This window comes from Sorghum bicolor, chromosome 9, assembly GCF_000003195.3.
Source record: "Sorghum bicolor cultivar BTx623 chromosome 9, Sorghum_bicolor_NCBIv3, whole genome shotgun sequence".
Classification (NCBI taxonomy): domain Eukaryota; kingdom Viridiplantae; phylum Streptophyta; class Magnoliopsida; order Poales; family Poaceae; genus Sorghum; species Sorghum bicolor.
Window position 1 is genome coordinate 1,078,686 of NC_012878.2, and position 13,083 is coordinate 1,091,768.

Here is a 13,083-nt window from a genome sequence, read left to right on the forward strand (position 1 = left end):
TTTCATCAACATCAGGTACTCCATCGATGCCATCCCAATTGTTTGTGTTTTTGCCTATCGGTCTTCCATCAACGCCACGTACTCCATCGATGCTCTTCGGATCGTTTTTGCTAGCAAAGACTCCAGCCGCCAAACTCTGAGCGGCCATGCACAAATGATGCGACCTCAGTGCCTCGGCGGAAATAAATTTGCCACGAACATTCACCCGACACGCGGGGAGGAGAAAAGCTCGGCAAAAAAATTGTGTGGTCCATAATTTTCTTTTTTGCCAAGTGATTAATACCAAACCATTGGAGATCTGCCTCTTTTCACCTTTGCCATATTTTTTTGAGACTTGGCAAACTACCTCATTTGCCAAACCAATTATGCAAAACGGTTTGAGATGCTCTAAGCAACAAACCCTGCAAACCGGCCATGAAATACATTGCAAAAAGGTAGTAGGCTCAGACTTTGTTTAGTTCCTAAATTTTTTTGGTTTTAAGTATTGTAGCATTTTCTTTTATTTAGTAATTATTGTTTAATTATAGACTAATTAGGTTTCAAAGATTCATATTACGATTTGTAGATAAACTATGTAATTAGTTTTGGTTTACAACTATATTTAATGTTTCATGCATAGAAGTAAGATTCGATATGATAGGGAATCTTGACAAATTTTTGGTTTTTAGGCCTCATTCGATATGCGGTACGCTCGGGCCTTGTTTAGTTTCTAAAAATTTTTGGTTCAATGCACTGTAGCATTTTGTTTGTTTGTGGCAAATATTGTCTAATTATGGACTAACTAGGCTTAAAAGATTCATCTCGCGATTTACAGGCAGACTGTGTAATTAGTTTTTTGTTTTTACTATATTTAATACTTCATGCATGTGCCGTAACATTCGATGTGACAGGAAATCTTAAAAAGTTTTTAGTTTTTTTTGTTGAACTAAACAAGGCCTCGCTTACGAAGTATTGATGTTCCTGTAGATTCCATGGATGGTGTGGACAGGGTTGCAGAGAGCGCCATTACCGAGGCTTTTGGAAGTTATGTGTTGATCATTCCTCTATTATATCTTGTATTTTCCTTTTCAGGACCATCATGATCACAGAGTTAAAAAATCCTGCAAACGGAGTGCGCACTGATTGGGAGTCTCAAGCTCTACAAGCCTTGTCGTGGATCTTATCCATCTGCTCTATTGGAAAAACCACCTGTCTGGAAAGTAGTTGGACAGATAAAGGATGAAAACTTAGGGTACTCAGATAAGCCAGACCTCATCTATCACTGTCAAGGCTACTATCTCAGCTATAAATCCCGTGCTCTTATACTATGTTGCCTGCCCGCTAGTGGTCAATGGTAAGCGATGCAAAGCTAAGGCAACTAGAGTTGATGGGATTTGGCGCTGTAAGAGTTGTGAGTACAGCTTTCTCGAGCCCTCTGAGTACGGGTTGTCGGTTCGCATTCAGATCCAGGATCACACGGGCACGACTTCTGCTACCGTGTGTGAAGAGGCTGCGGAGGACATATTTGGCTGCAGGGGAAGGGACGGCAGCTCGATAAACTACATAGAGAAAAGTTTTGCACAGCGGCAAGATATCTTGCTGGGCGCCCTGTGTAAGCAGTATGTGTTCCAGCTGAGGTTTTGTTTGGATGTTGTCGTATTCACTTCAATCCATGTGTGTTGGTGTGTATTGGGGTGGAATTTAGTTCAATTTCTACTCCAATCCACCTCAACACATGTGGATTGTGGTGAATACGACTACATCCAAACAAGGCCCGAAGGTCGAAGGGCCGTCGCCCCAGCCTGCATTCTCAAAAGTGGGCATACTGGAGTGCATTGTTCTCAAGGCAGAGAAGGTGATTCCCAGGTGAAGCTGCTGTTGTGGTACTACTCTAGTAGCTTAAGTGCTGTTGTTTCAGGAGACAAGCCGTGATCGCGGGGGAGCGGCTAGGCGATTCCCAGGTGAAGCTTTTGTTGGGTGCATGGTGCACCCTATAGTAGTAGTAGTTGTATGCCTTGAAGCACTCAGTGGTTGGTTGTAGCAGGATGGTGCATTAGCATTTAGCAATGCCAGGACTCTGCTTATAGTAGCTCTAATGTGTATGTCTTGGGAGTCAGTGACGCCAATGTTTTGCTACTCCAGTAGTTGGATCGGTGTATGTTTATTATCTTGCAAGGACCTTGTTCAGTCGGGTGCATGCTAATTAATCTGCTGGAATGAATGTATGCTTAACACTGCTTGTTATCTTGCTGGAATGTCCAGCCGGTGCATGTTAATCTGGGAGGCGACGGTTTCATCTGGACATTGACACTCTGTTATACAGCATGAAGTTTCTGATGTGTCCAGGGTATAGAAGCAATGCCAGAGGTTCAGGTTCTGCAAGCGATCATCATCTGTTAATGTTAGCCCAGCGAGCCCAAGGATGCATAGAGCCCAGCTGTTTGAGTTTTCGACGGCCGGCCCATATACTCCATGTCTAGTTTGGTCATTTCGCGTCTGCCAAAATTCCAAATCCCAAGACAACCCCGCCAACGTCTCCGCGCTCAGCTTCCCGCCTCGCCGTCCACGGCCTTAGGCCCTTAGATTAGAGATCCGGAAATTTTTCAGGTGTCACATCAGATATGTCGGAAGGATATCGGGAGGGATTTTTAGATACTAATAAAAAAACAAATTACATAGCTCGTCAGAAAACTGCAAGACAAATCTATTAAGCATAATTAATTTGTCATTAGCACATGTGGGTTACTGTAACACTTAAGGCTAATTATAGAGTAACTAGGCTTAAAAGATTCGTCTCGCGATTTTAAATCAAATTGTGTAATTAGTTTATTTTTTATGTACATTTAATGTTCCATACATGTGTCCAAAGATTCGATGTGATGGATGAAAAAATTTTGGGTAGGAAACTAAACAGAGCTTTATTTAGTTTTTAAAAAAATTAAGCTCCAAATCTTATAGCATATGTACGAAGTATTAAATATAAATTAAAAAAATAATTATATAGTTTATCTATAATCTATGAGACAAATTTTTTAAACCTAACTAATTTATAAAGAATAATTCTAAATATAAACGAAAGTACTATAATACCTAAAATCTAAAGATTTTAACAAGTGAACGAGGCCCACGTCCAACCACGCTTGACTAGTATTGCTGCCCGATGTCGTGCGCTCGTGCCGCGTACTCTCTCTGTCTTAAAAATCGATATTTTTGACTTGGATCAATTATATTTGATTGCTCATCTTATTTAAAATTTTTGTGCGAATTCTAAAATAGATAATCATTATTAAAGTACCTCTAGTGATCAAATAAGTTATATCAAAATAGACGATATTTATACAAAAAGTTATAATAAGACGGATGGTCAACAATAACAATCTTTTTGAGATGGAGGGAGTAGTTTGATTTGATGGGAGGAGAAAATGTTTCCTTAAAAGAATCCAACATAAATTAATTCTTTCTTTTATTTACAACATGTAAGATTACTTCATTCGCCCTAAAATAAATATTATTTATTTCTTAAAAATCAAACTATTTATATTTATAGTTTGTAATTAGTACCATTAGTAGATTATTAAATTTATTTTTATAATAAACTTATTTAGAAATATAAATATGGTAAATATTTAATGCAAATCTAATTAAACTTAAGAATGTTTGAACGGCACAAATAGTATGTTTTCCTTTTGTTTTTTTAGACAGTGAATAGCATCTTAATTAATTGAACCGTTCACGCTTAAAGGATTGTTTGGTTGCTACTTTAAGAAACTTGTCTGGCTCAGACAACAATATCTGACCCAAAGGCAACTAAAATCCAACGCCTAACATTATTGCCTAGCCTAAAAACTTTCTCGGGGTCCAAACTAAATCGGCCCTAAGTCTTATTATTCTTCTTTGTCCTCCCTAGCGCCTTAGTGTATTCGCTTCTTTTATAAACCGTATTTTTTTTATCAGCCAATATTATTTTTCTCTTATAATAAATTAGCGAACAATATTTTCAATTATAATTTTTCCTAACAGCAAACAAGCTCTTAGCTCAACTGTTGTCCTCCTCCGCCCATCCCATGGTCAGGAGGGCTCACTCCTTTAGAGAAGTGGGAGCCACTTTGTAATGTAAACGTGGCAAGTGCGGCTCGAACTTCTCTATACTAAACCACTATTGTGTTAGGAGGTGTCTGGTGGAGATGTTAAAGTTTAACAAATAATATAGTATTTTTGTTTTTATTTAACAATTAGTGTCAATCATCGACTAAAAAAGATAGTCTCACAAATTATTCTTTAGCTGTGTTTTTAGTTTCGTAATTAGTCTATATTTAATATTTATGTATGTATCTAAATATTTGATGTGATAGGGGATAAAATTTAATAGGCCCAACCAAATAGGGTCTTAAATTTTTTTTTTTGGTAATGAATCAATTGATACCTATAAAATTTGTCAGGCCGGGCAAGAATTGGAAACCAACCAATCATGCCCTAAGCTCTCGCTGCCCATTCTCGTCATTTCCACTTTCGCCGCCCCACCCAAACCACCATTACATACACTTTTCTGATGCCCGTACGTTGTTACGGGTTTTACTCTATGTTTCTATTTTATTTTTTCTGTTTATATTCTTCCTTTTTCATTTCTTTTCAGTTTTTGTTTTTCGATTTTATTTTATTTTCTGTCCTTTTCTTATTCTTTTCTTGTTTTAATTTTACCTTTTAATTTATTTTTCTTTTGGTTTTATTTTTATTGTTCTTCCTTGCTTCTATTTGTTTTTCTTTTTTCTTTACAGATTTTCTATGTTTCTTCATTCTTATTTTATATTTTATTTCCTTTTAATCTTATTTTTATTCTTATTTAAATTATTCATTAATTTTATTTGCTCTATGCACTTTTTATCATTTGTTAATTATGTTTGTTTTTATATTTTTTCTTAGTAATTTTATTTTTTATTTCTATATATATGTGATATTTATGTAGTATATATTTAGTGTTCTATGTTGTGTTATGTCATATTTACGTAGTATATATGTGATGTTCTATAATGTTTCTTACGGTGTTCACTTAGTATACATGTAATCTATAATAGATGTGATGTTTTATAATATATTTAATGATGTTTTATGATGTATTTAGTGATGTTAATGTTCTATAAATATATTTTGATATTTGAAAAGTAACCCTTTGATATTATTTGAAATTTTTCTCTATTTTATGTTTTTATTTTTTTCTTATGCTTTTTACTCTATATTTTTTTATTATTTTTATCTATGTCATGTTTTATGTATTTTTATGTATATTGTAATATCAATTTCATAAACCTAAAACCAAAATACTATTCTTCTAAATCGATAATATAAAGATAGAACATTGTCTGTTGAACCTAGAATATTGTTTCTACTTAATAAAAGAAAATATTTTATCTTTATAAGATAAATATTCAGTAATAAAATTTTATCTAAATATATCCATGTGTGATCTTGTTTTGAAGGATTTGTTATAAGAAATTTAATGGTGCAATCAGCATTTAATTTATATATCTAGTTTAGGAGTTATGACTTTTTTTAATTCACTAAAACAATTTTACATGCATAGGTGAGTGGGGCCTAGGTTGATGGGATAGCGTGTCATCGTGCAGTAAAAAGGACAACCAACGGGATGGAAGTTGTGGATGGGTCCTCTCCATAATTTTTAGTTGTAGAGATAAATATTTATTAATAAAATTTTATCTAAATATATCCATGTGTGATCTTGTATTGAATGATTTGTTATGAGAATTTAATGGTGCAATCGGAATTTAATTTATATCTTCGATTTAAAAGTTATGACTTTTTTAAATTCGCTAAAACAATTTTGCATGCATGGGTGAGTGGGGCCTAGGTTGATGGATAACCTATCATGGCTAAAAGGATGGGAGTTGTGGCTTCACCATGGGTGTGGTAGATGGGTCCTTTCCATAATTTTTAGTTGTAGAGAAAATATTTATTAATAAAATTTTATCTAAATATATCCATGTGTGATCTTGTTTTGAATGATTTGTTATGAGAAATTTAATGATGCAATCGGAATTTAATTTATATTTTCGGTTTAAAAGTTATGACTTTTTTAAATTCGCTAAAACAATTTTGTATGCATGGGTGAGTGGGGCCTAGGTTGATGGGATAACCTATCATAGCTAAAAGGGATGAGAATTGTGGCTTCACTATGCCTGTGGTAGATGGGTATTTTCCGTAGAGATCACTACAAGTCTGCTGCAACCGCGACTGCGAGGGTTTTCCTCCTTTGCATCTCCGTTTCCCACTGTGCAATGGGAGGAGAAGGAGGAGGAGGGGAATGGATGGAGACGGAGGTGCGCCTGTCGACGGGGGCGTTGGAGGTGATGTGGCGGGAGGACGGGCTGCGTCCGGTGCTGCAGCTGGCGGACGCGCCGCAGATGGCCGGCGGCGCGGCTTCGGAGTCTGGGCGCTACCGCGTAGCGCTCTCCGACGGCGGCGCACGCCTGCAGCCGGGGATGCTCGCCGCGTCCCTCAACCACCTCGTCGCCCGCGGCGCGCTCCGCCGCGGCACTGTCATCCGCGTCCTCGAGTACTTCGCCGGCTTCAGCCGCACGCAAAGGTGACGGATCGGTCTGTCTCGCGTCCCGGCCCCCCTCCTTCCTCTCTATCCTACCCTAAACTAGCGGCTAGGGCGCCCGTCAGGATCCACATTATTGGACAGTTCCTGTGCGCCGCCGCTGTGCGCGTCCGTCAGGATCCACATTAGTCACGAGTTACTACTGTAGAGATGCCTAGGATTTCGTGCCTTTCTTTTATTTTTGTGCTACTGAAAATCTTGCCACGGCGTCCAGCAAACCTTCGTTACGTTCATTCGTCGCCCTAGGGGTGGGCCGGTGGGGTTTCTGTGATTGGGCAGTGACATATCCAATGTTACTGCATGGCCTGCCAAGTGCCAACAAGAACTGGTTTTTTTGTTACCGGAATTTTTTTGTTACCGGAATGCATGCGGGGCTGTTCTCCGTTTTGGGGGTTTTGGCACCAGCAGTGTGAGGAGCTGTACCGATCATAAAAAATTACTGTGTCTGAATGTGCCTTTGCATGGAATCGGCAAAGAGCCAGAGTGACCCCTCAATGGTCCTTGCTGATTCAGTCTTATATAGGTTGTGCGCATAAAGTTTTGTATTTATAGGATATCTATTTACTGATCAGATCATGCTGTAATTCTTTTCTTTGTAGTCTGAAACCACACAGAGTTTATAGTCTGTTACTGCACCATACTCTGAAAAGTAGAATTAAAATCATCGGTTTATTTGGTCAGACTCACGTGGTTTGGGCTTCTTATTTGTTTGTTACTGAAATGGCCACAACTGCCTATGTTGCATTTCCACTTGCATTTGATATAGGAGTATATGCTTGTACATTACTGATTCAGATGGGGGTGTCTGTCCATTTTTACTTTCTTATCAGAAGTTACAAATTCCATGGAGTTCCCAACTTGTCAACCAATTTTCTTAAGTTCAAAATAACTTTTTGTTCACACATATTCTACATAATAAAGGGCAAAGCTCTCAGCTTTGAGCAAAATAATCTTCCGTTATTTGTTTCACTGCTCTAGTTGGTTTGTCACAAACATTACTGCATGGAGTGCCAACAAGAACTGCATTTTGTGGTTACCAGATTCATGCGGGTGTGCTCTCCATTATTTGGTTTTGGCACCTGCAGTGAGACCTTAGCAGTCTATCAGAACCTTATGCATCAGATGCATCAATTTTCAAATCTACAAGCCATAGGCGCAATGCTTAGCGTTGTTTCATACTAAACTGTCAGGCCAAGGATTTAGTCTTTTACTGCAACAGTCTTTAAAAAGTGAAAATGAAGTTTTCAGTTTTATTTGGTTCAATGTGGTTCTGGCCTTCTGGGTTTCTTAGTCTGTTACTGAAATGGCCACAACTGTTTATGTTGCATTCCCACTTGAATCTGCTGTATATATGCTTGCGTACTACTGATTCAGATGGGGTGCACTCATACATTTTTTTTCGTTTCTTATTTGATGATACAATTCCATGGAGTTTCCGACATGTCAGTTTTTTTCTTAAGTTCGAAAATAACTTTCTGTTCACATATTTGTATCGCTACATATGCTAAACTAAAAGGCAAAGGTCTGAGCTTAAGCCAAGTATTCTTATATTAATTGTTTCACTGCTCTAGACCTCTAGTTGGATTATCCCAAACAGGCTCAGTGTTTCTTCCTGTATAGATATTATGTTTTTCTAACTTGCTGGCCCAGTTTAAATTTCTTTCTCCATTTATACCCTGCAATTTTAAGTTCATTACTCGAAGTAAGTATACTTTCCTTTTCCCGATGAACAAACTCCTCACATGTCATGTCCCACTAAATCTACTTGCTGCGTTCTGTGAATTAATTCTAATCAATTATAATTGTCTGTTCTCTGACTATTTTTCCTTCTCTGACTTCATTTGTTCATTCAGGATCATTATTGTTATCCAACTTGAGATACTGCAAGCTGAGTGCATGCTAATCCGCAGTCCCACAATCTTTGAGGCCAATGCAACTCAACATATTGGTGTATCCTGTTCTGGTGGTCTTGCTATCCATGAACCTTGCTTCATGCAATGTACTCAGCAAGTTATTACCAACTCGTCATATTCTCCTGATAAGAGAGTGTTGGATTCTTCAGTTACACCAAGGGCAGAACCGACAGTGATTAATCTGCCATTAAATGAATGTTTTTGTCCAGTGCCAGCACAGAGCACAATAGATGCCAAGATGCAACAGCTTTCACTGAATGATCATCAAAACCAAAGGTTTACGGTGACTGCCACAGGTGATGCTTTGGCCCTCATGGAAATTCTTATGCAAGCCCAATTCTAGCTTCTTATCTGCAAGATTCACCAGGGCTCTCAGGCGCGATGTCAGCGCAGCTGACGCCCGGCGCGGTGGTGGCGATCTCCGAGCATGCCGACGGCAACGGGACGCTCAAGCCGATGCTGCAGGTGGTGGACGTGCGGATGGTCAGCAATGCCAACAACCCCTCCACCGAGCGCTTCCGAATGGTGCTCTCCGACGGCATCTACACGATGCAGTCCATGCTCCCTGCTGCCAGAACACCTGTGTCCTGGACGGCTCCATCCGGAAGGGCTCAATTATCCACCTCCAGGAGTTCACCTGCAACACCATCCAGAACCGCAGGTGAGGATTAGTTATTAGTCCTTCCCTGCGCTCGATTCCCCGCTCCATCCCTGGTTTGAATCGCAGTTTTGTTTTTTTTATCTTGTTGCGTGCCTAGTAGAAAGGTTGAATCTTCGATGTTTCATTTGTCTGCATGTTTTTTGCCCTCTTGGATCGTACAATGCACATGGATGTTATTTTCCGTATGTTATTAACAATTTTCCAATGAAAGAAAACCATCATACAGGCTATGGTTAACGTGCAGAGTTTCTTTTATTCTGTATAAATATAAAGTTTCTATACTGTTGATGATCCTTAGTGTAGTGAAAGTTTTGTGCTAGTAGTTACAAGTTGAAAAGCTCTTATTCTGGCATCCATGTCAAATCAGTAAAACTGTCACATGTTCTGCTGTAACCATTCAAATGAGTCTTAGAAGTAGCTCTTTTAAGATATGATGAGTCTGAACCTTGTATACTCTCATGGGCGTTACTAAAGTATGCACAATTATAGAATTCCAATGAATTACCATACAACAATAGAATGTGAATTTACTGATATGCTTAATTTCAAGATCGGAAGTGTTACTGTTGTTTCATGAATATGTCAAGAATTGTTGTTTCCCCAACTTCTTTGTTTCTATTATGATTTGAGTCAATTCTTTGAAATACCTATTTTTGTTAGGGCTGACTAGGCATCTCCTAAAGAGAAGAATATCATATTTGAATGTTAGTTTGTTGACACCATTTTGTGGATTGCCTCTTATCAGTTTAGTTGACCATGCCTTTATCTTTTGTTCAGGTTAATTATTGTTACCAAACTTTATGTTCTTCAAAGTGAGTGCAACATAATGGGAAACCCCAAACCCTATAAGATGAGAAACCAACCTAATGAGCAGGTCACCAACTTACCGCCCAATGCTGAAAATAAGTCTCCTTTTTGCATTACCCCTGTTAGTGCATTGAACCCATACGAAACTAGATGGAAGATCATGGCTAGGGTGACTGCAAAGACTGATCTCAGGCACTACAGCAGCTCTAGAGGTCCCGGAAAAGTCTTCTCCTTTGATCTCCTTGATGGACAGGGTGGAGAAATCCGTGCAACATGCTTCAATGCGCAGGCTGATCAGTTTTTTGACCTCATTGAGGTTGATAAGGTGTACCTGATATCTAATGGGTCGGTGAAACCAGCACTGAAGAATTATAACTCTTTGAATCATGAGTATGAAATAACTCTGGATAACAAAACATCAATCGAAGTCTGCGTTGATGATGATAGCAACATCCCTAGGCAGGAGTATAATTTCCGGCAGATAAGCGAAATTGAGAACATTGAGGCAGGTGTTATTGTGGACTTGATTGGAATCGTTACATCAGTTGGTCCTTCTGCCATAGTGATGCGAAAGGATGGCACACAAGCCCAGAAAAGAACTCTTCAGCTGAAAGACATGTCTGTTCGGAGCATGGAGATAATCCTCTGGGGCAAATTCTGTGATGCAGAGGGACATCAACTGCAGTTGCTGTGTGATTCTGGTTCAAACCCTATACTGTCTCTCAAAAGTGGTCGTGTTTGTGATTTCAGTGGTAGATCTGTGGTCACAATCAGCTCAACTCAGTTAAAAGTAAACCCAGACTTTCCAGTGGCTAAAAGGCTGAAGCAGTGGTACGTAACTGAAGGAAAGAATACCGCTTGCATTTCTTTGTCTCAGGGAATATCAAACATGAGCAGGAATCATGTGCTGAAAACAATTGCACAGATCAAGGATGAGAACCTGGGGCGATCAGACAAGCCTGACTTCATCACTGTGAGGGCTGTACTCTCACATGTGGGGGCTGATAACTTCTGTTATCAAGCTTGTACCTTGGAGCTTAATGGTAAGCGATGTTGTTCCTTTGAATTTAATGGTAAGCGATGCTACAAAAAGCTGGTGAGAAAACCTATAACGGTGATAGATGCAATCAGAGCACTGAAAACTGTGATAGATGCAATCAGAGCACTGAAAACTGTGATAGATGGTATTGTGATAGATGCAATCAGAGCACTGAAAACTGTGAGTACAGGTAGATGCTTTCGTGTCAGATCAAGGATCACACTGGTACTACTTACGCTACTGCATTCCAAGAGGCTGGTGAAGTGATATTTGGCCACACAGCGCAAGAGCTTTTCATGATACGAAATGTAGAACAAGGTGAGGAGAGATTCAAAGAATTCACAGAAATCATGCAGGCGATCATTTGGCGTGAATACCTATTCAAGCTGAAAGTTGATGAGAAAACCTATAACGGTGAGCAGCGTGTGAAATGCACCATCATTGGTGTCGAGAAGCTGGAAGAGACCAACAACCTTTTGAAGGATGTTTCACGCCCAATTCTGAAGGATGATTTGTCCTACACCCCAAACACTGGCTCTGCCAATTTGGAAGCTAGACAGAGCAAGCTAACCTCCAGCAATGCTAACCTCCTCCTAGACAGAGCAAGCTACGGCTCTAGCAATGTGGGTGCAACAGGCTTTGCACAGTCGAACTGGTTGTGATTTCAATGGTGGCTTTGGCTTCATGGGTCAGTCGGCAGTGAGGGGAGCCCCACTGTGCTTCAATTGCAACCAGCCTGCCTATTTTGGAAACCTGTGGTTTGTAAGCAACCGATGGTTAGCAGTATTCATCTTATGTTGAATAATGTTTTTATATATTTGATCTGTCCAAATCCAATCGAGGGATGCTAGGTGTCTACTTTGCTTCTGCAAGCATGTGAAGTGTTCAGGCAAATGCGCCCTTTTTTTTAAAATTCTCATGAATTTGGTGTTCGGGTGTAGAAGTAGGATAGTGCACCACTGCACCCGGGCTGGTTGGTGATGGTGATCACCTGTGCTGTGACTATTAGGAGAATCTGGTGCATTTGATTGCCCGAGGATTATTTGATCTGCCCGCATGAAAAAGGCCTAATTTTTTATCATCAACAGGCAGCCGAAGTATCTTTTACTGTACATGCTGGATTCAAGAGAAAAGACAAAAGAGGAAATTTTTTAATGGCGAGCAGCTTGCTTTTATTTTTAAAGAAAAAGAAAACCAAAATCAATGCAGCAAATTTTGTTAGAATGAGGGAAGACAGTATCTATTGTTGCTCAGACCTTTTTTTTCAAAGAGAGAATTTTATTAGTTAGCCACATGCGAATTAGTTTTAACGGTGTCCTAATCAAGTCGCAAAATGTCTACCTGTCCCAGTCTCCCGACTCCCGAGTGCGCCGAGCGATGCGAGCGCACACATTTGAAAAGAAGCATTTATACAGGTTTTAATATGATAAACGTCTAAAACCAAAAAAATCACTTTCATATATTGGTGCTCCTTCTATCCATAAAAAAAAATTAATTATCGCTTTTTGAAAAGTCAAACAGTTTGAATTTTGATTAAATTTATATAAAAAGTTACTAACACTCACGCTATAATTGAGTGTTATTAGATTAGTTATAAAACAAAATTTTATAATAAATCATAAAATACATAAATACTAATATTATTTTCCCTAAACTTGATGAAACATAAGCTAGTTTGTTTTTAACATTTAACAATTGCATTTTTTTTAAAATTGACAGAGGTAACAGCTACGGGTCCATGCTCTCCTAGCCGGCTAGAGACCCGAAAGTCCTCATCTCCACCATCCGCCCCACGCCGCCTCGGCATTCACGACACCACCTCGTCTTTGTGTCACATGAGAGGAGATAAGACTAGGGGCTTGTTTGGTTCCTTCACTAAATTTTAGTTAGCTGAATTTTAGTCACTTTAATAGTTAATTTTTTAAACACACTTACTAAAAAGAGCTAAAATAATTTAGTCCCACTAGTTAACTAAGAGTAGCTAAAATAGTTTTAGTAGTTGAGTGGATCCAAACAGTTGCCTCTTTTTAACAGAAGGTTCTCGTAACCTGAAGCTCACGACATTTGG

At 39.0% G+C, this 13,083-nt stretch overlaps 2 protein-coding genes across 2 annotated transcripts; both read left to right on the forward strand.

Moving 5' to 3' along the window:
- On the forward strand, positions 6,167-10,082 carry LOC8067325. The gene is made up of 4 exons (XM_021447017.1): positions 6,167-6,577; positions 8,449-8,804; positions 8,876-9,169; positions 9,947-10,082. Exons 1-4 carry the CDS (start codon positions 6,180-6,182, stop codon positions 9,949-9,951), a joined length of 1,053 nt encoding a protein of 350 aa, XP_021302692.1. The 5' UTR covers positions 6,167-6,179; the 3' UTR covers positions 9,952-10,082.
- LOC110430237 (replication protein A 70 kDa DNA-binding subunit C-like) lies at positions 10,137-11,677 on the forward strand. The gene is made up of 2 exons (XM_021447518.1): positions 10,137-11,205; positions 11,328-11,677. Exons 1-2 carry the CDS (start codon positions 10,137-10,139, stop codon positions 11,675-11,677), a joined length of 1,419 nt encoding a protein of 472 aa, XP_021303193.1.